The sequence below is a fragment of the Felis catus genome, chromosome B4 (genome assembly GCF_018350175.1).
Source record: "Felis catus isolate Fca126 chromosome B4, F.catus_Fca126_mat1.0, whole genome shotgun sequence".
Lineage (NCBI taxonomy): Eukaryota > Metazoa > Chordata > Mammalia > Carnivora > Felidae > Felis > Felis catus.
Window position 1 is genome coordinate 31,784,681 of NC_058374.1, and position 26,728 is coordinate 31,811,408.

General features: G+C 40.0%; 1 protein-coding gene across 20 annotated transcripts in view; it reads right to left on the reverse strand.

Moving 5' to 3' along the window:
- Positions 1-26,728, reverse strand: part of PARD3 (par-3 family cell polarity regulator) — a 678,503-nt gene that overhangs the window by 515,692 nt on the left and 136,083 nt on the right. The window contains exon 1 of one of the 20 annotated variants that reach the window (XM_019834188.3): positions 25,207-25,972. The exons of the other annotated variants lie outside the window; for them this stretch is intronic. Coding sequence (XP_019689747.1) covers positions 25,207-25,347 — 141 coding nt within the window. The 5' untranslated portion in view covers positions 25,348-25,972. Of the gene's footprint in view, positions 1-25,206; positions 25,973-26,728 lie in introns of those variants that run through there. 20 annotated transcript variants of the gene reach the window in all.

A 26,728-nucleotide genomic window follows, 5' to 3' on the forward strand; every position in this document is an offset into this window, starting at 1 on the left:
TTGCTGAATAAGTGAGGGTAAAAATACACGCTGTGAATGAGTAACATAAAATACGTGTCCTTGCGGTGCTGGGATACTCACCTAATTTTCTAAGGGCGGCATTTGTTAGGATCAGACCGGCAGGGAGTCTGGTTCAAAGAAAAGGGCACTAAATGAAGAGTCAAAGTAACAGGATTCTAGACTCAGTGCTGCTACTAAGAGCAACTAGGGATTTTTTTGTAGGTGTGTATTTTCACTAGGACATAAAGAAAGCGAGTGTCTGAAAGTAGAAATAGTGGCCCTGGTAACGGGCCTGCCTTGGGCTCCTGGTCTCTGTCCGCAGAGCTCAGAGGAGCCTCTGCCCAGCCCCACGGCATCACCATGAGCCCAGCACCACTCAGCTCTCTCTGCCAGCCAGCTTCCTCAGCCCCTGCAAGGCACCCAGGATGGGGGGGGGGGGGGGGGAGCAAGACAACCGGTTGGAGTCCCCGTGTTCCCCGAGGGCCTGATGCCAAGGCCCAGCTCCACCTCTGGAGCTCCAGCCACAAACCTTGCCCCATGACCTCTGCCAGATGGCTTTGAAGGTGATCCAACAGTCCCTTTATCTGTACATACTGAGGGGGTGGGGACAACTGGCAGGCCTGGCGCTGCCTCTCTGCACTGAGCACAGCCTGAGCGCCCTAGCCCTGTAAACACTGGATCAATGAATGCATAGAAACTTCCCTAAGAAATGACAAAGAAAAGATGGGGAAGGTTACCAGCTAACAGGTTTGTTGAGCAAACTACAAAAATGTATTACTTACATTTGACATGTTCTAATTCATTCCTGTTATATTGTTAGGATACATTTTGCTATTAAGAATAAAACTGTAGGCTAAAATCTTGAAATAGAAAAGATAATCTCTTTAATTGGTTAGCCTTCTGGAAGATCTCTAGGATAATCCCAACACCCTGATAAAAGTATACAGTATAGCAACTAAGTCATAACACCCCAAAACACAGTAACGGGAAAACAAAGAATTTTTCATGAAAGAAGCAAGAATATGGTTATAACTTCTAAATCTTTACAGCCAAAGATAAATTATGTTTTTCTTAAATAACTACCATCAAAAACCTGTCATTTTTGTTCTTAGATTAGTACAGATGAGTGACTATAAGCAGCCAAACTTTTTCTTTTTCAGTAATCATAATTAAGTCCAGGTACATGAACAACAGATTCTCCTCCTTTGCAAATAGTTTAAAAAATAATGTACTTTTTTATTGAAATTTGCCCTAAAGCTTTCTCTGCTGTCCAAATAATTTCCCAACTGCATTTCAAATTAAAGTTTTCATCTCTCTCCCCTAGGGTGTTCTGCATTACAACATATTTTAATATGTTTAAATGATAGCACTGTTATAAAGTGTTATTTCCCATTGAAAATGGTCATTAATATCACTTCATACCTCAGAGAGCATAATAGTAATCTGGCAATAAAACAAAGTAGGATCATCATCCACTAATAACCTGAGAGGGAAGTCCTGCTAAGATTTTATGTTTACCACAGAATATTCTTCACATAAGCACACTCTGGTCATTACTTGAATGGGAATATTTCCTGTGTCCCATCTCTAATTCAACAATTGCATGTTCTTTTATATAATTACTGTCCCCCTCTCCAAAGTTCCACACACCCGTCAGGGTCCTCTTTGACATCAGAGCCATATGTTTTCCACTTAGGTATTCAGTTTTTTTGGAAATGTGCAAGTATTTGTTTTTATTTCAGCAAAGAGCTTTATTAATTACTCATTCACCTTGTTCAGCAGCACACACTTTAAGAAAAGGAAGAGAGGCTAAGTTGCTATAAATAAAGAAAGCTTTTTACATGTGGAACCTTGGGTTGTCTATACCCAACCTGAATCTTTTTTTTTTTTTTTAAGTAGGCTCCACTCCCAACATGGGACTCGAACTCACGACCCTGAGATGAAGAGTCACGTGCTCTACTGCCTGAACCAGCCAGCTGCACCAACCCGAATCATATTCTGAACAATCCATTACTCATCACTTCCTGTGTATACCCTCACATTCTCCACTACTAATTGTGAGCAACAAGCCCAAGCATAAGCTCCTAAGGGCAGGGGCTCTGTCTTCACTCAGTGCCACACCCCAGCATCAGTCAGAGCGCTTTGGAAGTATTCAATATACATTTACAGGGGTGCCTGGGGGGGTTCAGTTGGTTAAATGAGAGACTCTTGATTTCGGCTCAGGTCCTGATCTAGCGGTTTGCGAGCTTGAGCCCAAGAGTTGGGCTCTGTGCTGACAGTGCAAAGCCTGCTTGGGATTCTCTCTCTCCCTCCCCCTCCTTCTCTCTCTCTCTCTCTCTCTCTCTTTCTGCCCCTCCCCCACTCATGCTGTGTCTCTCCCTTTCTCAGAATAAATAAACTTAAAAAATACATGCACAAGGGGTGCCTGGGTGGCTCAGTCAGTTAAGTGTCCGACTTTGGCTCAGGTGATGATCTCACAGTTTGTAAGTTCGAGCCCCGCGTCAGGCTCTGTGCAGACAGCTCAGAGTCTGGAACCTGCTTCAGATTCTGTGTCTCCCTCTCTCTCTGCCCCCCCCCCCACACTCTGTCTTTCTCCTTCAAAAATAAATACAAATTTAAAAAATGTTTTTAAAAATACACACACACACACACACACACACTTACAGATGGAAGAGTAAATGAATTAAGTAAAGAAGGCCACTTCAAAGTTTCTACCAGGCAAAACTTTCACAAGGTCAGCAGTCCTATCCATACTATTCCACAGATTTCATGTTGTTTTGTACTCTTAAACATAAACAGTATCAGGGCAGTAAACACAGAAACCTTAAAGATGTCAGATTCTCTTCAAGCTCACAGGAATAGATCGATGCCCAATAGAAAACCCAAAAGATGTGAAAAGTCCTCTTTTCTTGACACAGCATACTAGACTGACTTGGAACATTAATTTCCTGGTTACATTTCAGCTTAAACGCAAGCAAGCACCACACAGTTGTGGTTGCTAGCACCTCTGAGGGAAATCCTAGGGTGTGTCAACTCTTGAAAATATTCAATCAAGAAATGATAAACACATTTGGACACCTAGCTTTGTGCATTCTGGAACTGGCAGCCAGGGGTGAGGCATGTAAGTGCTGCTTCAGGGGCTCCAACTGAAACGCCAATGAACAGGGTCAGAGGACAGGGCCATGAGACGTCCAGTGTTCCAGTACTCCTCTCTGTGCACAGAAGATGTACCAATTCCAGATAGAAACCCAACATGCAAATCACATTTAAAATACTCACGAATATAGAAAAACTTTCTTCATCCTAATTTTGCCATGTGGCATGCACATGGATCTGAGGGCTGCATTTGATTTTTATAAACAGACCAAAACTGCATGTAATGCTATATCATCTTAAAACACACATGTGAACCCAAGATTAAAAACCTATAAAGCCAAGCTGAACTGCAGAGCGACTGTAATAAATGCAACAAAGTTAAGTCCGCTTCAAAGGAATTCATAAAAGGAACTCCAAAAACTTTCATGAATGTTTTATAGTTTATTTTTAATATTGATGTATTTCATCTTAAAACAAATGCCAAGAGCTGTTGTGAACACTCCTCTTTTCATGTTGGTGATGCTGTGAGGAGTCTTTGAAAAGACCAAGAACACCGTGTGGTACTGTGAGATCTAAAGAATACTAGGCAAGCCGAGAAATATACATCCCCACAAGTGATAGTCTTAAAAGGGCCCAGCTATCTCAGACGGCTGCTGACCACTTCTACATGGGCTGAGATTCCTGCCTCCCTTTGGGAAATGGTCAGAACAAACTTACTGCAGTCACTGACAAATGAGTCCCCCAGAACTGGAAACCAGGATCACCAGTTTTAAATCTGGCTGCGGAGCTATGTTCGCTAAGGAGTAAACAGACCAAGGTCAGCAGCTTCCTGACCCTCAGGGTTTACCGTTCCCAACCAGTGGCATCTGATAGAAAACTGCACAAGGAGTGTGCAAAGGCATCACGTGAGCTTTTGTGTTTGCACATAAGTTGTAAAGCCCAGAAGACCAAATGTATCTTGTGGGTGATGAGTTCAAGTGCAAGGGGAGCTGAGTGTCTGGACAGGGAGGGAACCCTAGAGATGAGATGGAATTTTTTTTTAAGTTGCTGAAATATCAGAGAAAGCCTAGCAAACACTAAGAGTCTTTATTTAGGGTTTGCTGTTAGAGACTGTCTTCATAGTCATTTCACTCATTAACATAGGTGTTACCAGCAGTCAGGTCAGAAAGCACAAAGGAACACTAAAAAGAAAAAGTAAAAATTGGCACACTTGATCACACCTTGTCTATTCAACCTTATGTTGGCCAAGTAACCTGGGTCACACGCAGTGTGTGTGTGAGGAACTGTGTCTATCAGTGTGCAAGGAGCCATGGATACCAATAACACGTGCCTGGCATAACTTGCACAAAAATGAGATTTTTGCTCTAAATGACAAAAATCAGTATAGTGAAAGACTTCCCATGTATTTTGCTGGTCTGAGTAGAGAATGGCACACGCTTTCTCTCAACATCAGAATCTTTCCCTTATATACTGAGCATAACAAACTCTTCATCCTTCTAAAAGGGCATGTTACCAGCTACTCTCTGTTCCAAGAACTTCCTCTCACAAAACAGTCCCCACCCCCCCCACACACACACATCAGGAACTGCACAGACAGAAGTAGCCTGCACATACAGACCAAAAGGCCCACACGAGGAACCAGGGAACTTCCTTCACTGCCCTGGAGCCAGGCGTCAGACACAGAGGTGCCTCGCCAAGCTGAGGATGGGGCACATCCTGAGACTCCATCCTGCCTGAGCCTTGAGCTCCCCTCAGGGATAGCCTTCAAGGAACCCTGGAGAACACTTCAGGTACGGCTGATGGAACAGTCCCTTCTTGAGCATGGGTCCTTTCTACAAAGCCTACATACCGGTTGGAATACCTCCAACCCCTATTCTGAGGCTGGCACAACACTGAGATCACCCTCTGGCAGAGACATGTGAAAGGATGAAGCCAACAGCTGTATCTTCTAAAGCCAAGTGATCTCCCATGACTAAGACTATAAACACTGCTGCGGGGTCACTAAAGGCAAAGCCAGGGAGGTTGATTCCATGAGCAATTTTAATACTGTATGCTTGTAAGAGACATGGATCTTAGTAAATGTGTATCATATTAATTACTTTAGACCCTTTCATTCTGGAAAAAACAAGATGGAGGCCTGGGGAGCACCCAGAACACAGTGGGCTGACCAGTCACTTATCTCCCGAACACAATTTAGATTTCAGCACACCCAATCTTACTCCTGGCAAACTTTACACTTCAAAGCGTAATCACTTGATTAATGGCTGGCCCCTACATAGAAGTTCTATGGAGCGGATGCAGTATCTATTCTTGCTTGACAAATAATCCCCTGGTCTATGTACCTCACCCATGCCAGCAGCATTTTTTTCCTCTAGGTTCTCACTGAGTTCCCAAGCAATCTGGCTGTAATTTGTGTGGACACATGCATGATTTAGGACACACAGGCCACTTTGCTAGTCCACCACTAGCCATCAAGGAGCACGTCAGCATACGTCAATGATCTGGGCTGATGGCTAAGAAGAGTGAAATGGTGGCCCAAGGAGCTTTTATGCCTTTTTTTTTTTTTTAAATCCTGTTTCCTTAGGGGATTTGAGGAAAAGATCTCTCCTCACTTTCCTCCAAAGCCAAGCACTGGATCCCAGAAAACAGGGAATGCACCCAGTTTAAAAAGTCCTGCTGAATTACCACAAGGATGTTAAGACCAGAGGTGAAGACCTGACAGAAATACCAAGACTCCAAAATGGCCCAAATCCTTCAATTTGTAGATAAAAGCAGAGACATGGAAGGAGCTAGTAGACAACCTGGTATAATGACCCCACACTTACAGGGGGGTGCTGTGTTGGGGAAAGATTATGTCTCACTTGACTAGCACAGAGATGTACCCCTCTCACCGAGCCTATGGCTTCACTGGGAGATCCCACTGGAAAAGACATACGTAAATTCTAGAGAATGAAACATTTTCATGTCCAAGGCAACTATGCAGATTCTTTAGTTGTAACTGGAAGCTTCTGGATAAAGTAAACAACTATGTGAGTGGGCTCTACTTTGGCTTGTTACATAGAGATTTGTATTTCAAATAAAAAGTCAGTAACCAAACCAAATGGCATGAAGAGCTGGGGGGGGACATTAAAACAGAGGTGCTCATTTAAGTGACAAACCTGACAGCTCTGAAGCTGGACAGGGCATGGCAAAAAGCAAAAACAAAACACACACATTTAAGAGGGGAAAAAAATGTGTTAGCCTTCGTCACTTTTATATAAGCACTCATAATCAGAAAAATTATATTTGGGGTTAAATTACAAGGACTGCATTCTTAGGAGGAAACAAATTATGTTCAAACATTAAAAGGGAGACAATATTTGGAAGTTAGAACCACTTAAGCAAAAAAGCCTCAGTTTCTGATCCCACTTGGTGGTCTCCTGGTCAGCACAGACAGATCCCACTGGCCCTTTCCTTCCCACATTCCCTAACAGCGTTTCCTCAGTCCCCTAAAGAAATATGTTAATCATGTTTAAGACCTGACAAATCATATCTTTTCATCTTTTCCCCTGTTTTGACAAACTTTCCTTCCTCTGGGGGGAAAAAAAGTGCTCCCACAAAGGAACATAAAAATAGCATGTGTGACCTGAGACCATGAACTGAAGTTTGGGAGGACTGAGGAAGACATCCAGACCAACAGCACACCACTTTGTAAAATGGATATGAAGACTGAATTTCTGACCTTTACAATCCCAGAGGACCTTGAGATACCCCTCATTGTGTCCACAGGGGTACCTGGTCTGTGAAGGAAGAGTCTGCTCTCTATGACGTACCGCTTGGAGACACAGGGCAGAAAGAAGCGAAGAAAGGCATTTATGCCTCTGTATACTCAATTACGGTAGAATTCTTATAAATTGCTTCATGTTAACACAGAGGAATGAGTTAACAGAACAATTCACACCTTGTCGTTATTAATTGCTCTAATATTAAACTGACAACCTTTATAAAAATATGAATGTGATGACATGGCTCTAATAGGGATTATGTGAAGATAAACACATTTGGTGCCAGTAAAATTGTGAAAAACAGTTCAAAGAAGAATCATAAAGATAAACTTCACTAGTGGCTTCTGGGAAAGGATATGCAAATCCAAAAAACACTGTCAATGATAATAGTAACATGTACAAGGTGCTATCATCCACCACGCACTGTCTTCACCCTCACAACAACCCCCTTCTGATATGGATACTGTTACCGCCACTCTGCACTTGTACTGAAAAGCTCATCAACTTGCCCAAAGTCACACAGCCAATAAGGAGCCGGCTGATTTTGAAACCAAGCCATTTGAATCCAGACTGTGCTCTAGAATCCAAGATGCACAGCCTGCCTTTCTATGGGAAAATACCTGTGACCCTCAATGGAAAAGGAAATGTGCCACGGATGAAAAACAAAAACAGAGCTCCATGGTTCCACAAGAACCCTATATTGCTAAATCATATCAAAATGCAAACCAATCCAATCACAAAACCTGTTTACTTCTTCTTTCTCCATTTCTCTAATCTTATTCACCTTAACTAGCACATGGTACTCCAAAACTCAACTCTGATGTCTGGCTTCCAAGATCTTCCATTTTATGCCTGTCCCCAGGCTATTCTCTAACCCAGACACTCTGCTGTTACAAGGATAAAATGCACATCTCCACATCTATGCTTTCCTTCATGCTGATGTGCAAAACATGTGCTGACCCTCACCTCCTTTCTAAAATCACAATCTGTCTCTGATTGCTTATGATGGTATCCATTTCCCTCCTACTACACAGCAACTGCCTTATAGTGAGAATCATAAAATTAAGTGATTAAAAATTACTTTGTATTCTTTCCTATTATGAAACTAACAGAAGAGAACATGACAAATATTTTTTTCTGAGCCCAACACTCTAACCAGCATTTGTTGAGAACATTTGCAATTCAAACCTGTTGTTAAGAACACAGCCAATTGTCCTATACAAACAAGGGATTTTTGTGTGCTTTAACACACTCACTCTGCAGTCTTACCTGTGTTATACTGTTCAAAAGAAAAGTAAATTCAGCCTCTTATCAACCCATTACAAATTCCTAAAACATAGAATTTGAATTGTACATAACATAAAGACTTTATATAAATCTCTGTTCTAGAGCCACCTGCTTAACTTTTTCACACTGCACAGTGTTTGTCATAAATATTTCTAACATAATAGTTCACATCAATTTCTTTGTGTGTTTTATCTGTAAAAGACAATAGGCATTGCCCTAGCGTGGAGCAGGGGTCATGTGCAGGATATCACCAAAAAATCTGCAAAAGAGAGCAGAATGCATAACAAATAAGGGAATGAGAACTCGGAAGAATATAGTCCTTCTCACTTTTTAAAGATAGTAATGAAGCTGCCTTACATGTTATTCTACCAAAAGCCCCGGGAAGGACAATACAGGGAGTAGACACAAGGGGGAGCCAGTGAGTCCATCATAAAGCTAACTGGAGACTAGGAAATTTGCTTTAAAAACCAAAATGTTCACTGCACAGAAACTTTAAATTCTATGAAGATAAACCACAAGAACAGGAATGAGCAAAGATTAACAAGAGAAGCAGTAAAAGAGAGGAGTAAAGAGTAAGAGATACACAGATTCCCTATGCTCCTCAGAGGTGAATTCAAATACCAAAAGGGTTTTTTCATGTAATCTTCAACATGAGCTCAAAAACAAACATCCAGAATGATGGCTTGAAAACAGCTCTCTCACACAGTAATAAAATGTCAAAAATGTTCATGACATATACATTGGAACTTGAACAAAAAACTAAAAACGAGTATTTTCTTTAAAATTCCCTTCCTTTGTCAGAATTATTTACCACCTCATATGCCACAAGAAGTATTTTTGGGTGGGTTTTTTTTTCTTTTAACCTTCAAAAAAAAATTTTAAAAACCATGTGGAGCACATTTCTGTTGAATATTTTCTTGAGGTTCCAGATAACTGACCTTAATTCCGGGGACTGTTCTATGATAAATATATTGTCAGTAAAGATTTAAATATTGGTACTAAAGATGTAATTATAGATGCTCAAGTTTTCATACTATTGAAGCACATTAATTAAAACTTGGCACAGTTGAAGGAAATCAGGGAACAAATGAAAAGAGAGATGACGTGTATTTCATATTGAGTGTAGCGTAATTATTACCTCTTTTTGATAAAGATGTTCCAGAGAAGGCACTAGGGCTGTGCCTGTAATCACTTTAATCATCATTCAATACAAAAGAACCAATCCGTCAAAATCCAAGGGGATTTGCTTATTGTTATGCTTTTAGAAAACTCACCAGGTATTTCCAAATGCTTCCTAATGACAATAATTAAACATCTGGTAATGGTGACCTACTTGTGGCTGCTGAACTTCCTTGGATACTCTTTGCCATTAATTATGTACATGCTGGGAACTGAGAGAGAATTTACATTATGAATAATAACTCAAGACCACAGGAGAAGTCAGAAACCGACAGGAGCAATTCCCTGCTGTCCTGACTGCTATCTGTATTAAGGCCTTGTTAGCGCTTTCGGATTTGGGAACAGATGCTACATAAAAATTGCAAAAGCACCAAGCTAAGGCATGCACTCAAGCTGGATGTAAACATGTTGTGAGGAAACAGCCTTTTATTAAACATTCAAAACTGTGCCCAACGTGGAGAATAGCCAAGCTGTCACATTTCTACATTTCACTCTGTAAGGAATTATGTTCTGATGCAAACTTTGACTCTAAACTTTTGCAAATGATGACCAGGTCTTTTAGATCTTTGGCAACAGCGCAAGTAAGAAACGCCAGAGCAAGAAACTACACGCATTTTTAAGCAACATGTCCTCGTTCCTTAAATCTAGGGGTAAAGAGAAAGGGAGAGAAAGACAATAATAATTAAGACAAAGAGGTTTGTGGCAGTTTGAAATTCATTTCATAATAGAACTTTTGTCCAGAATAATTAACAAATAAGCCATTTACATCTCATTAAAATCGGCTGACATCTATTATTCTAATTACATCAGCATCTTTCCCAAAAGCCACAAGACTTCAGTAACAGACATATCATGGCTGCCTCCTACTTTGAGCTTCATTTAGCTCTTCTGGAGATCAATAAAGAAAGTGGCATCATTCCGTTTTTTTAAATAGATTGTTTAGGTTTTACACCTTTTAGTAAATATGTGAAAATACACACTAGAACCAACTAATCAATAACTAGATATTAGTTAAAATTAGAGTATTCCTTAGAATAAATTTACGAAAATTATTTTATCATTTAATTTAGTGAATCCTGAATATCATTTAGTACACAAAGTACAGTGAGGATCCAGGAAGGCAAACAGAAATCATGACAGAGAATTTAATATAAGGAATCAGGCAAACAGGCAAACCGCAGAAGGCACCTACACCGTAAGCTGGAGGGCCAAGAGAGGAGAGCAGGGTGAGCAGGACCTAGAAGGTTGGGGAGGGGTCCTCAGAGGAGAGGTGCTACACACGGGCTGGGATGTGGGGAGCTCAGCAGAAGGACCCCATGGAGCTGGGGCACTGCCCCTGAAGAGGGCACTGCCAGGCTCTGCTGGTCCCCTTAGTGCTCACGGGAGGGGCTGAGCAGAGCGGGTACCGGGACCTCTGAGCAGGGAGTGCTCAGGCTGGTGTCCACATCTCCTAGCAGGCCTGATGAAGCTGCTGTGAGGGCTGCCAGAACAAGAGCTGAAACCCCATGACCAGTGCTGGGCAGTGCTGACAGAACAGCAAGCAAACCAGAAAAACAACCGATGCCGCCCACCCCCCCCCCCCCCCCAACAGTGCTTACTGACACGGAGCAACTGACAAGGCCAAGTGCAGAGCAGAGCGGAAGGAGCAGAGTCAGACTTGAGAAATATAACAGCTTAAACCTGCATGTTAGCAAGGTGCCTCGATCTCCTCTTCCATGGGACGGAGAAAACACCAGAACCCGTTCACAGGGCGGGTATCGTCCAGGTTGTTACAAGGCACAAGGCATTTATAATTGTGCCTGGCAGAAAATAAGCACTCAAGTTATACATGATATTATTCTCCAAGAATTTATTTAATTTCTACAACTTTATTGGTTAGAATTTATCCACAAGATGCACTTCAATAGTAAATATTAGTGCAATACAAGAGCACACATAAGCATCGGCTTGGTCTACACTCTAAGGAACCTCGGGAATCCTAAAAAATAGACAGATATTAAAGAGTGAGGAGTCAGGAGACCTGTACCCCACAGAAGGCTCTGTCTCCTAAGCAAATCAACCAATGCCATCTGGGCCTGTGTTTCTTCCATCAAAAGAGGGAGCCAGATAAAAATTATTTCTGCAGTTCCCTCCAGTATTTAAATTTTTTACAATTACAAAAACTCTTTTAAGTTTAATCTCAAATGTAAAACTAATTTCTAAAAGTCCTTGATTTTAATTAAGGTTTATCAGAGGACAGAAATTTGGATGAACCAGACACGACATCTACATAAATGCCTACATGATTTTTCTCTAAACACGGACAGTTAAAGCTTAGAATAAAATTTTAGAACATAAAGTACATTTTAAACATGGGCTTACACAGATGTAAAATACTATGCACAAGGCTTCCTGCCACACCGCAGCCTGGTTTACGAGGGGGCTCCTGCAGAGGTGTACAGGGCGGGCCTGCATGGCCACACGCAGCAACCCCAAATGTACAGCTGAAGTGCATAGCTGAAGTGGGCAAAATGAAGATGCATGTGAAAATAGAGTGCATCCGTCATTCCCTCGCTGAGTCAAGGACACACCAATGAACATAATGACAGAGATCCTCAGGGTTATAAAGTAGAGGGCCAGCAACCATAAGGCATCCCTTGACTGACACTGCCAACACCAGACCCAATCAGTACGAAGTACTATGGCAATTCTTGTTAAGCAAGAATGCAGAGAGCTAAGCCACTCAACAGAAGCTATGCTCGGATATTTCCAGACTGGAAAATTAGTTTAAAACATGACAGAGAAGTATTATGTTCTATTACATTTTTAAAGCATTTCTTTATGTTGTTGTGTCCAAATTTGCCCCTCATATTTGATGCTGGCACTGAAGAATGGAATCTGTTGATCTAATGAACTGGCAATTTAAATAAATGTAACTTTTAAAATTGAATTGACAATAGATATTCTTTCACACATTACATCACCTGCCAAAAGTCACCTTTCACAGGGTAGCAGAAGGGCTACGATTATGATTGGCTGAACTGGTAGAAATAACAGGCCTGTATATAACAAAGATGTTTTCATCTTTTTACATAACATAGTCCTGAAGGACTATCTTGAAAGATACTGGAAACCTCAAGTGAACACTCTACTTCTTAACCGAAGCTATAGTTACTCTACATGAGAAACAAGAGACCAAAAGACACATTTCATAAACCCAACATGCTGACAAAGCTAATTCATCTGGAACTAATGGAGGCACAGTTTATTCTGAAGTAAAACCTACTTTCAAATATCCTAAAACAAATGCACAAATAAAGCAACTTGGGACAGAATACATTGAAAATGTCAACATTTTTATCGAAAAATCTGATGAAGGTCCTGTATTTTTTCCTAAAACTGCTGATAATTGAGGGAAGGAAAATGAACTGGCTCAACCACCACTGAGGAGAAAAGTCATGGTAGAGAAAAGTGGGGTAACCTATTTTCTCTGGGGGTTAGAAACAGGAAGTACATTATTAACGCATAATCCCTGCAGAGAATAACGGGGAAAGAAAAGACAAGGAACACGACCTATTTCTTTATCTCCATCCAGAACGGGGCCCGGATTGTGGTGCACAAGCCTTCCTCGAGGTTCAGTGACTGAGAACGAAGCCATCTAGGATGACAGTTTCCACAGCTCGGACACACAGCTCAACCACTCCATCAAGGGAGGGGCTCTCCTGACAGTGAAAGGTGACAACATAGACACGAGGCTTTGACCTTCAGATACACACTCCAGAGTGGAAGGTGGAGTATTTTCTGCAATTGGAGGTGCCTGAGGGTCCTAAACATGGAGCAGTACAAAGAGAGAGGCATACGTGATCCTTGCAGTCCTGCTTGTGAGGTCCCCATCCTCTGGGGAGAGTCAGATTCCGTCCCTTTGCCCACAGCGTGTGTCAGTGTGCCCAGGTTGCTGCGGGCGGAGCACCACCTCCCTCACTGTACTAGGGACACATCTGACAGGCGAATGAGGTTTCTACCTTGTCTGTGCTCAGACAGCCCCTCAGCTGACATCTCCGAGTGACAGAAAGGAACCGCTGGCCCTCTTTCTCTCCACTATCAGTTTTCCTCGTTCTCAAAATGCTCCCTCTACTTCCAAACACCTGGTTGTGGTGGGCAAATACCGATCCAACAAACAGGCACCCTGAACACAGGGCATCAGCTCCCAATTTATGAGCTGCCCACCACACCTGAGAAGCTCCAGGTGTGTGGGACATTTTTAAGAACTTGCATCATTTTTCTACTTATACACAAAACTTCTCATTTCCCATCTTTCCAAAAAGAATTCTTTCAATATATTTAGTTATGTCAATGTCTGTATCAATAGTAAATGCAATGAAAACTTTTTTCATAGCCAAATTAGTGGTTATTAGAGTCTGTCATTCCAGACAAAGCCATGAAGACGTACATCCCAAACAAGTCTTTCTGCGCGAAACATTGAATACCTTTTTCTAAATCACTGCTGAGTTTTTAAGCACACACTGACCTACTCTTCTGTGATGCCTTACAAATAATTTGCAGACAGTACAGAACTTCTTCATGAATTATACAGTTTATGTGCATGATATGTAGATATATACGGGTGGAGACAGAGACAGACAGACAGAATGTCCAAAAGAGAAAATGGGCACCTTCCAAGAAAGGCATCCTACTGCAGAGGGAGCCACATAAATAAAACCACAATTACCAGGAAAAAAAAGATTTTTTTAAGTAAAAAGAAAATATTTCATAAAAAGAAAACCTGGAAATGTTTCCTGTACTTAATATAATTATGAAAGATTTCTAGAATGTATTTATCAAAATTAAGTATACCAAGTCAAATGAACCAGAGGACAATACACTAAAGAACAAATTCTCAGGGCGCCTGGGTGGCTCAGTCGGTTGAGCGTCCGGCTTCGGCTCACGTCATGATCTCACAGTCTGTGGGTTCAAGCCCCACATCAGGCTCTGTGCTGACGGCTCAGAGCCTGGAGCCTGCTTCAGATTCTGTGTCTCCCTCTCTCTCTGCTCCTCCCCCGCTCATGCTCTGTCTCTCTCTCTTTCAAAAATAAATGAAAACATTTTTAAAAAAATTTTTAAAGAAGAAATTCTCATGAACCACATTATTTATCACTGAATAAAAAGCCCACCCTCAAAAAAAAAAAAGAATTATGTACAGAAGGTACATTACTAAGGCGTTAATGGTTTTTAAACTCTCATATGTGTATTCATGCAATATATACCACTGACTCCAGTTACTGTAGATTCCTAATACGACACCAAGTGTCTAATAATATCCATTTCTCTATGTTATTTGTCAAAACTCAAAAGTTAGTTCAGTATTACTATTAGACTCTAGATGGCACTATAGGAATAAGTCAACAAGACTGAATCCACTAATAGACACGAATGGCTTGTTCTACTACTGTCCACTGGAGGGTACCTCTCCTTTTGTACTTCTGCCTCTGGGCTTGCTCACCCTTCCCTCATCCTTCAAGGCAGGAACCCGTTGGGGGGGGGGGGGGGAGGGCGGTTGGAGAACAAGACATGACACAAAATATGGAATTGATGGTTCCAAAAACTAAAGATGAAAGTTCTGAATCAGACCTCACTTGAACCAAATTTGAAGCCAGACTTTGATTTGGACACCAAACTCTCCACCCTCAATAATAACCAATATATTCCAGGTCTTTCAGAAACATTCTAAACTTAATTATAAATAGCTAGTCCTTAATACGATTATTGACACAGACTGAGAAATTGGTTTGGAAATTCAAGAACAAAACCTAAACATTAAAATGAACACATATCAAGGGTAAACCAGGCTGGCAGAAGCAATCTTCCTGTTAAATTAATACTAATAGGACAGAAACAAGAATTCCATTTCTAAGAAAGAGTGACTATGCTCCAAGTATCACTGCAGAGTTTCATAAAACACATTTATCAACAGCCAAAGTACCACCACTGTGGAGGCTAGTGGTAGACCAATGGTGCCTCACTCTGCAATGGCACTCACTATGGCTACTTCAAAAGCAGTACAATAATTTGAAGATACCTTGTTGTCATCTGATTCATTGTTGAGCCATGAGAACATTATGCAAAAAAAAAAAAAAAAAAAAAAAAAATTCTTAGTTGGCACTCTTTGTCATTAAAAAATGCAAAGTGATTTAAGAACCATTAAAGGACTCATATATACATGGCATGGGGCAGACCTAGGGTATTCATCTTTCCAGTCCAGGCCAACTGGACAAACTCAAAGACTGACAGCCCAACCTCCAGCCTCAGTGGACATGGTCTCGATAAATGAAACAGAATGTCAGCTACCGTAGCTGATGTTCATTCTTAAATTCCATAGGAAATACTAATTATATTGTGATGATTTTGTTAAAACTCATACATCATAATAAGCTTTATTCTCATTTGTGGGGCCTGAAAGAAAAAAAAAAACCTCCTGTTTTAATGTTCTAAGTCATCTAAAAGGGAGTGAGAAGCAGAGATTTTCTGAAAACCAAGGAAAGAAGGAGGTGCAGAACATTAACACTGCCACATCTTCTTCTTTATCCTTTAATTTCCTGGACGGATTGATGATGGATACAGATTTTCCTCAGGCAGCCTGGGATGGCTATGGTGGAAAGATGTGTCAAAGAGTAATTGCTACTTGTCCATAGAGCAAAAGCAATAACACAGCTGAGCAAGATACAAGTGTTTAAGTCCTCAGCTATAAGTGCAAGTGAAAACAATGAAGGCTGGAGGACAGAAACCACATCTCAGGCAAACTTCTTGGCCATATCAAGAAAGTTCAGTTTCTACCAACATAAAAACACCCTGTAATGGGTGTAACGGGATTTTGTAGGTGCTCTCTACCTGATATGACCTGCTCAGTGTAGGTAACTGTTCCACGGCCAACACATTCCTGCTACATTCCAGGGAAGACATGAACTAGAAAGTATCCTTCACAGTTCACATCTCTCTGAGTAACCACAAAACCATAGAAGAGCAAAGAGAGAGAGAAAAAGAGGAAATTCTCTTCCTCCAAACCTGGCTTTACAGAATTTTCATCACTGTGGCTAACACAGTATAGAACTTCTGTCCATTTCATTCATTCATTCAACAAACACTGAGTGCTTCCTATGGGTCAGGCAGCCTGTCCTAGCTGTCACAGACACAGTAGTGGACACAGCAGATAAACCAGTGGAACAAAAAAAGAGAAAAAAACACGTGCATCTATTAACAAAACTGCATGGTAAGAACAAAAAGGTGATGACTGACTTGGAATTAATGAAAATAAATAGGATCTTTGGCAAGAGACCTGTTTTCTCATATTTTGATGATTTGAATATTCAAAGCATCAGCATCAAAATGTGAGTTTTTAAAAATATTTTACTTGAGGTATGTGAACTTTTCAGATGGTCTTCAAAATACAGGTACAAAAACATGTTCCAAAGTTATTTATTAAAAATTTGGCAGGGCGCCTGAGTGGCTCACTCAGTTACGCATCCAATTTTGATGGATGGTCATGATCTCACAGCTTGTGAGTTCAAGCCCCACATCAGGCTCTGTGCTGACAGTTCAGAGCCTGGAGCCTACTTCAGATTCTGTGTCTCCCCTTCTCTGCCCCCCCTCCCCCACAACTCACACTCTGTCTGTCTCTCAAAAAATAAATAATAAAACTTTTTTCAAAAAAATTTTGGCTTTTGGGCACCTGGGTGGCTCAGTCAGTTAAGCATCAGACTTTGCTCAGGTGATGAACTCATGGTTTGAGAGTTTGAGTCCCACAGAACTAAAGCACAGAGCCCACTTGGGATCCTCTCTCGCTCTCCAGCTCTCTCTCTTCTCTAAGAATAAAACATTTTTATTTTTTTTTTAAGTTTATTTATTTTGAGAGGGACAGAGACAGCATGAGTGGGGGAGGGACAGTGAGAAAGAAGGAAAAAGAGAGGATCCCAAGCAGGCTCCTTACTGTCAGCGCAGAGCCTGATGCGGGGCTCAATCTCACGAACTGTGAGATCATGACCTGAACGGAAGAGTTGGACGCTTAACCGACTGAGCCACCCAGGCGCCCCAAATAAAACATTTTTTTAAAAAGTTTTTTAAAACTTTACCTTTCAATCCTATGAGGAAAATAAAATTCTATGAAGAATTAAAATGTATACTATATGACAAAGCTACTTATATATCCTACCAAAAGATTATACTAAAAGGCTATCCAAAGTTAGATAACTAAAGAATAACTGTTTTGTGTCATGCTTTGTGTTGGGGGCTAAAAGATTCCTTTTTTCACTGTTTTTTTAATTTAAGTATAACTGACATACAATATTATATTAGTTTCAGGTGTACAGTGTATTGATTTGAAATTCTATACATTCCACTATGCTCACCATGGTAATAAGCATAGTCGCCATCTGTCACCATACAACATTATTACAATATTATTGACTATATTCCCTATGCTGTACTTTTCATCTCCAAGACTTATTTATGTTACTGCTGGTAGTTTGTAAGAGAGTTAAGTAGTAACCAGGTTAGAAATTTTGATCTTGATTTTTAAGTTCTGAACCAAAGAAAGGTAGCTTACCATGTTGTTATTGCTGATAAAGGCTATCTTTGGCATGAGACTCTGGACAGCAGTTAGTGGCTACACTCCCATCTCCTACCTACCTCGCTAGCTACAGAGGCTCCTTCAGAGCATGGTGGATACCTTCACAAAGACTAACACATAAAGACCAGCCAACACAAGCATGCTGGCTCTCCAAACTGCCAGCCACTCACGGTCTCTGAGTCACTGTGCTTCTACTCCTACTGGAGTGACCTCATATAATATGCTCAATTGCCATTGAGTTCTATTCTCTTCATAAGTCCCTTCACTTTTCCAGAATCTAAGTTTCTCCACTTGGCAATGTTCAGTGGTTCAGGTCAGACTCACCTGGGGAACTCTGCAGGAGAGACCCACAGGCTCCCAGAAGTGGAGATTCTGATTCAGCAAGTCCTGAGGGGTGAGGGGGTGGGGAGATGGAGGCCGCATGTGTGTTTTACAGTGTAAGTATCTTGTTCATCCCATGGTAAAGAAGTCCTCAATTAAATGACATCAAAATCAAATCAAACTGTAAAAATTCTGAGGCCAACTCAACAGCACCTGATCCAAGAGGAACTTTGTTGCTTGTTTTGTTGAAGCTTTCAACTTTGCTTTTAAGAGATAGCCAAATGCACTGAAGGAATGGAGATCATTAGCAATCTAAAGTTTTGTGTAACTGGGCCTCAAAGAAAATACACAAATGCATTTTGTCCCCTCATTTTTCATATGGTTACTTTAACAATATTAAAGCTTACAAAAGTGAGACCAGAACGACTCATCAAATAACAGGCACCTGGCTGGATGAATCGAGTGCACCTGTCAATGGCTACTCTTTCAGAAGCTACTGACACCCGCAGTAAGAATCACCATCTTCAAATCAAAAGCAGTAAGTGTTTAGGCTGCATCACATGTAAGACAGTTGTTACTGGGTGGGTCTATATATATTATTTCAGTTACAAAGTCATAGGTTCAATCAAAGGGAAAAATGCATGCTATAGAATAGGTTACAGATTTTTGCTTTTAAGAAGTAGTGTTAAGTCAAGGAGCTCAAATGTATAAATAGATATTTGAATAATGTAAAAATGCCAATTTCAGTAAAGAAAAATAAGTACAACGTAATACACACAAGTCAAACTTTCAATTAAAAGAGAATGATTTAAAAACCTACGGCGTGCCTGAGTGGCTCAGCAGGTTAAGTGTATGACTCTTGATTTCAGCTCAGGTCATGATTTCATGGCTCATAAGTTGGAGCCTCGATGGGACCCACAGTGACTTGGGATTCTCGCTCTCCCTCTCGCTCTCTCGCTCGTGCTCTCTCTATCTCTGCCCCTCCCCCCCAAGACCGAACGTGTGCATTCTCTCTCAAAATAATCTTAAAGAAACCTACTTCCTCAAGTAATACACTTGTGTCTTCTGCAATGTTCAAACAATTAAAAAAGTTTTAAGTTGCTTGGTGCTTGATATTTTAAATATAATGGGGAAAAATTAATTTTTTACCATATATGTCATAATAATATGTATTTCCAAACTCCATATTAACATTAAAATCAAGAAAAGTAAAAACGCTTAGGGACTGATGTTACCATATAATGCTGCAAGATATATTTAAACATGGGGCTTGGTAGAAATTGAAAAGGGTAAAATGCTTGCCAAAATATGATTATATGTATTTCCAAATCAAAAAGAATTGATTGTTTAAGCATGAAGTCAATTTTTCCAATCATTATAAAGATCGGCATTAGCCACACAAGCTATAACTGCTGTAAGAATCCAGAAGTTGCATTCCTAAGGGGAAAGAGAAGTAGGTCATAAATTTCAAAAACACGTTTTATGGTTTTAGAGATACAACTCTAAAATCGACATATTGCTGGAAAAAAAATCCTGGGTTTAGTTACATATGGCTTTTATTCAAAAGGTTAACCACTCTCCTTTTCACCACTTACACTATTATTTATACATACTTTTTTTCCCCTCTTTCTCACCCACTCTTATGATCAAGAACAAAACTGAAGATTTTTAAAGCACAAATCAACATAAATTACAGTGCACTTAATTCACAACCGAAAACGATAAACAAAAAATTTACCACCAGCTGAGCACCCCCTCTAACCAAGCAGCTCCATGCTCCCATGTGGCATACACACAATCTTCTTTTCTGATTTTACAGACAGTTCCTCACTGTGATCGTGTATAACCACTAGGACATAATATACATTATATTCCCTCACTGATCAACTGCATCGTATCTGCTCTGTTTTAATCCACTCCCTGTGGAAGAACTGTTGCCTTTCAAAATATATATACTGATCCTCCAACTACCTAAGTTTTTTTATTCAAAATGAGAAATGTTTCACACTGGTCCTTCCAAAATTTGGTAGCCGATGCCTGTCTTGGTCAGTATTATGATGTGGTGAGATGACCATCTGAAGTAAGGGATATAGAGAAAGGATAAAGCTACAGACCCTGGCCTCACTTGATTCTTTCTAGAAAACTGTATTTAACAGTCTTTTTTTTTTTTTAATTTTTTTTTCAACGTTTTTTTATTTATTTTTTGGGACAGAGAGAGACAGAGCATGAATGGGGGAGGGGCCTAGAGAGAGGGAGACACAGAATCGGAAACAGGCTCCAGGCTCCGAGCCATCAGCCCAGAGCCTGACGCGGGGCTCGAACTCACGGACCGCGAGATCGTGACCTGGCTGAAGTCGGACGCCTAACCGACCGCGCCACCCAGGCGCCCCAAACAGTCTTTTTTTTAAATACCTTTAAGATAACAAATTCCATCACAGGAATTCATCACCTTCGTGTATTTCACCTACATGCACTTCACTTCCCTGTAATATTTAGGTCTTAGATGCTCTGAATTACTCTATTTTTAAACCCACAATTATTGCAGCAGCCTACTTTAAACCTGGCTGTCATTTCAGAACAAATTCTCTTATTAAAGAAATGTCAATGGAGAATTGACATTGGAGAACTACAATTAACACCTAATGGCCGACACAACGTGCCCCCCCCAAAAAAAAAAATAACTAAGGAGAGCCTGCTTCCATGCAAATCAGAAATTTCTCAAACTAGGATACCATGTTTTGAGAAGAAAATTTATCTGACCTCAGATAATCTGAGGGTAGCAAATAATTAACGTTTGTATTTTTTAAACTACTATTTTGAGTACTATGATCAGCACATTTTCACCTAATTACATGGGGTAAAGCTAAAGTTAATATTTAAAAAGTTACAGGCTACTCTTGAAAATATGAATTTAAGCTTAGGAATTTCACATTAATTGAGGTGGGAAAACGCAAGAATAAACAACTTTTGTAACATAAGAGTAATAACAGATCAAATTCCATAATATTTTAATATCTACACAACAATGTCCCAGAATTTATCAAGAACACATTTCCTTCCATAGGGTTAGGGGGATGGGCAAAATGGGTGAAGGGGGATGACAGATAATAGGCTCTCATTTATGAAGTCACGGAGATGAAAGGTACAGCACAGGGAATGTAGTCAGTGATACTGTAATAGTGTTGTATGGTGACAGGGGTACCTGGGTGGCTCAGTCGGTTAAGTGGCCAACTTTGGCTCAGGTCATGATCTCGCTGTTCATGAGTTCGGGTCCTGTGTCACGCTCTGTGCTGACAGCTCGGAGTCTGGATTCTGCCTAGGATTCTGTGTCTCCCTCTCTCGCTGCCTCTCTCTCTACCTCTCTCTCTACCTCTCTCTCTCTCTCTCTCTCTCTCTCTCTCTCTCTCTCTCGAATAAACATTAAAAAATAGTATTGTATGGTGACAGGTGGTAGCCACACTTGTGGTGAGAATGGAATAAAGAACAGAGCTGCTAAATCACTATACTGTACACCTGAAAATAATGTAACATTGTGTGTCAACTATACCTCGATTAAAAAAACAAAACACATTTCTCCTTTACATCTGGATGACATTAGTAGCCAAAACTATTTTTCCAGCTATGATTAGGAAACTATGCTGATAAGGAAGGGGGAAAAAAACAACTCTTCCAAGTTGTCCATACACACTCAATCACTCTCTCTCAAAAGAACAACCTGTATTATAACCACTTTATAAAAAAGGAGAAGTGTTATATATTCCCAAGTTGTTAAATACTCAAGCAGTTTTCTACTGGCATTTAACAAGAACATATGTTTTAATGTTTTATGACCAACAGTGTCGTACTTAGAATTATACCAGACGTATTTGCATCTTCTCATGGAAAAGAAGGGCCACATCTATAATGAAGAGAATAGGGGTGCCTGGGTGGCTCAGTCAGTTAAGCGTCCGACTTTGGCTCAGGTCATGATCTCGCAGTCTTTGAGTTCGAGCCCTGCGTCGGGCTCTGTGCTGACAGCTCCAAGCCTCAAGCCTGCTTTGGATTCTGTGTCTCCCTCTCTCTCTGCCCCTTCCCCGCTCATGCTCTATCTCTCTGTCAAAAATAAATAAACATTATAATGAAGAGAATAACTAGCATAAAAACACAACTGTGTGTGTACAGAGCTAGACTCCAATTAACTAACATTCTTCCACATGTGGCTCTTAACAGAACATGGAAAATTATAAGAGAAAACACGTTAGTACGTTATCTTCTCACACACACACACACACACACACACACACACACACACACACACACTAGGTAGTACAAATTCTAGAATGTTTAATAGAAACCCCACCAAATTTCTTTTGTTTACCTGGGGATAATTATCAAGGGGGTTCAAAATAACTACCTTTAGGCCCTAAAGTATCAAGACAGCATTATTTTGAATTCTGTGTATTTTACTTATAAAGGAAAGGCTTTTTGATAAACTGTAAACTGTATATCTAACTTAAGCTTTCTTTTTGAATTTCAAAAAGTCATCTAACTTTGAGTTAGTTTTTCCACCATTAAGCAACTTTGTCAGAATGCATCATTCTGCTGACTTCTACATCTAGATTGTAATTCTCTATAAAATCAAGATCTAGAAGGCAGCATACACAGATCGATAGATTAATAATCACACATTAGTGTTGAAGTAAATGAGTAATCCACACACTGACTCATGCACACATCCTGATGCATAAATTTCTGCCATTTACTTCAAAAACCAAGTTGTGTTTTTGCTGGGGCAGATTTTTCAATCATACATGCTTTAAAGTCAAATCCCTTGCCTTTTAAGCCCAGATAAGTGTCCAATATATGGCATTTCAGCTTCTCTTAGCTTTCTTTTCCATTTAATACGTGATCTCAATTCTCCTCACAACTCTCAGAGTATATAACCCCACCCCTCAAAAAATATACAAAACAATGATTCTGAAGCTTATATTTTCCACAGAAACCTTTGCTCAAGCAAAGTGACATACAAAATTGAAATTGTATACGGCTGCTTAAATGTCACACACTGACATCTACAAAAGAAATGTTCTAAGAAGGAGATGTATCTTGCTTGAGGGGAAAAAAAAGGTGTCTTTCTTTTTCATTAGTGTCACGTACTGTCACACACAAAATGACCCAGACGCTTTGTGCAGAAGGTCTAAGCAAGCTCTTCATCTACACAGCCAATGTCCCCATGCACCCTCCAAAAGACTGCATGTCATCTTTAAGATGAACAAGTAATATCATTTTACCAGACAGGGTGGAACTTAATCATTTAAAAGCATGTTTATGAGAGCAAAATACCATGACTACTATTACTACCCCTGGAACTACAAGCAATTAGAAGCAGTTTAGGGCAGGAAGTTAGAAATGCTCAGCAAAATTTAATTAAACAAATTGGATTTTGGCAGAGAACTACACCCTGCTTCTATAAACAGTGCCATGGAATCCTTAATGACAATACAAGGCACTCATACTGAAATTCTCAAGTATCGAATGCCAACACATAGGCCTCCACCCTCAAGTTCAAGCAGAGTTTTAAATTCGATGCTTCTTCAAGAGGGAAGAGAAAGGATTTTGCCAACTGAATCAGTACCTTTAATTTCCTCATTCCTTTCTGGTATTATTTTCTGTACACTCTACATAGAAGATCTAATTTCTTAAAAACAGGTTTTACTCTGTGTTCTTAACACAAACTATATTGATCTGAACATAAACAATGTCACACTGAAATGGTTCAGGATTGTTCAGAATTCTTAACCAACAAACATCTATTATGGCTGTGATTTCTGCTGGAGGAAATACATTAGAGATTTGGAATGTCCCAGGACTTGATTTCTTTCTGATATGTCAGTATTCTCCATAACAATAAAGAAAAGCAGAGTAAAAGATGAAACTAAAAGTACTTAAGATTTAGCAGATATTTGAGGAACAAAGTAAGTGTAGAATGGATGATATAAAACAATGTCCAGTATCCACTTCTATAAACCCTTGAGAGATGTTCCAAAACACCATCATTCATGAACTCACCAGATAAACAGTGGGCTACATTTGAGCTATTAGAATGAATTAGTTCTGAGCATTTAACTGTAATGCTGAAAACACAAAATTCACCCCAGAGCGACATGGATATCATTTAATGGATCTCAAAAAGAAACATTCTACCAAAAGACCACTGGGGGGCACACAACCCATGGCACTTGTCCAAATATAAAGGAAAAAAAATATCATATTTTATGTGATTCCTTACACATTTTATGTGTAATTTTTTACCAATTGTTGCTGATAATTGAAAAATAGCCTCAAAAACAATAACATTTAAAAAGGAATCTTTTCATGTCTAATACTTTCAAAAGACACATAATGCATTATCTGGACAACCTAAAGTTATATACTCAGCACAAAAATAGTAAAACAAAACATCAAGAAAGCACACAGAGTCTGTTCCCATCATTTATATTTCCATTCAGTAGCCTCAAAGTATTTTTTAGGAAAAATAAATTTACTTCCAAACAGTCTTCTGGAACATTATTTCTATGAAATTATATAAACATTAATTCACTTTTACTCTAATATTTTGTTTATGCACAAAAGACAACTAATCCTTTCAGTGAGATGTTAGGTAACATGCGTGTCCTCCTAAAACCATATTTTGGTAGAAGATTTCATTTTGGTAATCAGAATCTTCTGATAACATTACAACTTTGTGCTGTAACACCCAAGTAATTTGAACCCATGTAATAGATCAATAAACATACACACAAATAATAAATACCACAAACAGATTGATGGCACAGAAAACAGCAATATGATTTTGTAGCCATAAAACAATGTTCAAAGTAATTAAGGAAATTTTTCAAAAGAATATTAAGGAATAAACACAAGGAATGTTACTTCCAACTCCACAGAAGATTTAAAAGGACCAGAAATCTCTATACCAACCTGCCTTTTGCTGATTTCTGAAGTAGCTCTTTTGAGGTTCAAAGACCTTGAAAACCTCAGTGCCTTCAGTGAATCCTTCCGAGAGGTACCAGAAAAAGAGTAATACCTCTTCGCGTGTTTCCTCTTCAATTTGTCTGCCATCTCAATCCATTAAGAAGGCAAACTCCACAGTGACATAGATTCCAAAACTAACTACAGAATAAAATGATCCCCAAATACATAGCCCCCAAAATCCAAACATAAGACCTGTGTTTTACTCAGTCCTCTAGAAAGGGTAAGAAATTGAAAATAAGTGGACAATATAGGCCAGAATCCTTTCCACATATGTGACCCTCAATGGAGGCACAAACTTTGCATATGGCAGCATTGATTCCTGGTTCACCAGGGAGTCCAGAGACAGGTTCCACCACACCAAATGAAAACAACCTTCACCAGTTAAACAGGCCAGGGATAGTGTGTCAGGAGTAAAACAGGGTGTAGCAACTCATCTTGGAGTCAGCAGGGTGTGAGTAAACACACCAGGTTCAAAAGAAGTCTCCTTAACTCATTCCTTGCCAAAACAGACAGAAGGCTACAGGATACTATCAAATCACAACTCCTACTTCAAAACAGGAGCCCTCTTAGCACAACTATTTTTCAATCTCCTTGAACATCCTCTTTTTCCAATGAAGGAGAAATGAAGTTATCAAGTCTCACATATCCAACTTTTTTGGGGTGCCTCAGTGGCTCAGTCAGTTGGGTGTCCAACTCTTGATTTCCACTCGGGTCATGATCTCACAGTTCTTGAGATCAAGCCCTGCATTGGGCTCTGTGCTGGCAACATGGAGCCTGCTTGGGATTCCCTCTCTCCCTCTCTGCCCCTCTCCTGCTCTCACTCTCTAACTAAATAAATAATTTTTAAAAATATATAGGACAAAATATTCACAGGAAAAATGAATTAGGAGTCTGGAATACCTCCCCTCTGTCCCAGAAAGGAGAGAAAAAGTGTTTTTATGTCCCTTCAAAAGACAACAAGAGCATCTTTCCCTCACTTTATCTCAGGTCTAACAGAGGTGAGGCTGAGTGTGAGAAGAGATCATGAAAATAAGATACACAAGAAAATGGAGAACTGGGCTTCCAGTGAGTACTGAACACTATGAATATTTGCAACACAATTAATACTTGTGTCACTATTAATACTAGAGTGTCACAAAAATCAATGCATTAGGACACACACAAGCCTAATCGAATACATTCAATGCAATATTTTTTAATTTAACTAATAATATTAAGAGTTTCCTGTATTTTTAGGGGCGCCTAGGTGGCTTGGTCCGTTAAGCGTCTGACTTCGGCTCAGGTCATGATCTCACTGGCCGTGAGTTCGAGCCCCGCGTCGGGCTCTGTGCTGACAGCTCAGAGCCTGGAGCCTGTTTCAGATTCTGTGTCTCCCTCTCTCTCTGCCCCTCCCCTGTTCATGCTCTGTCTCTCTCTGTCTCAAAAATAAATAAACGTTTAAAAAAAAAAAAAAAAGAGTTTCCTGTAT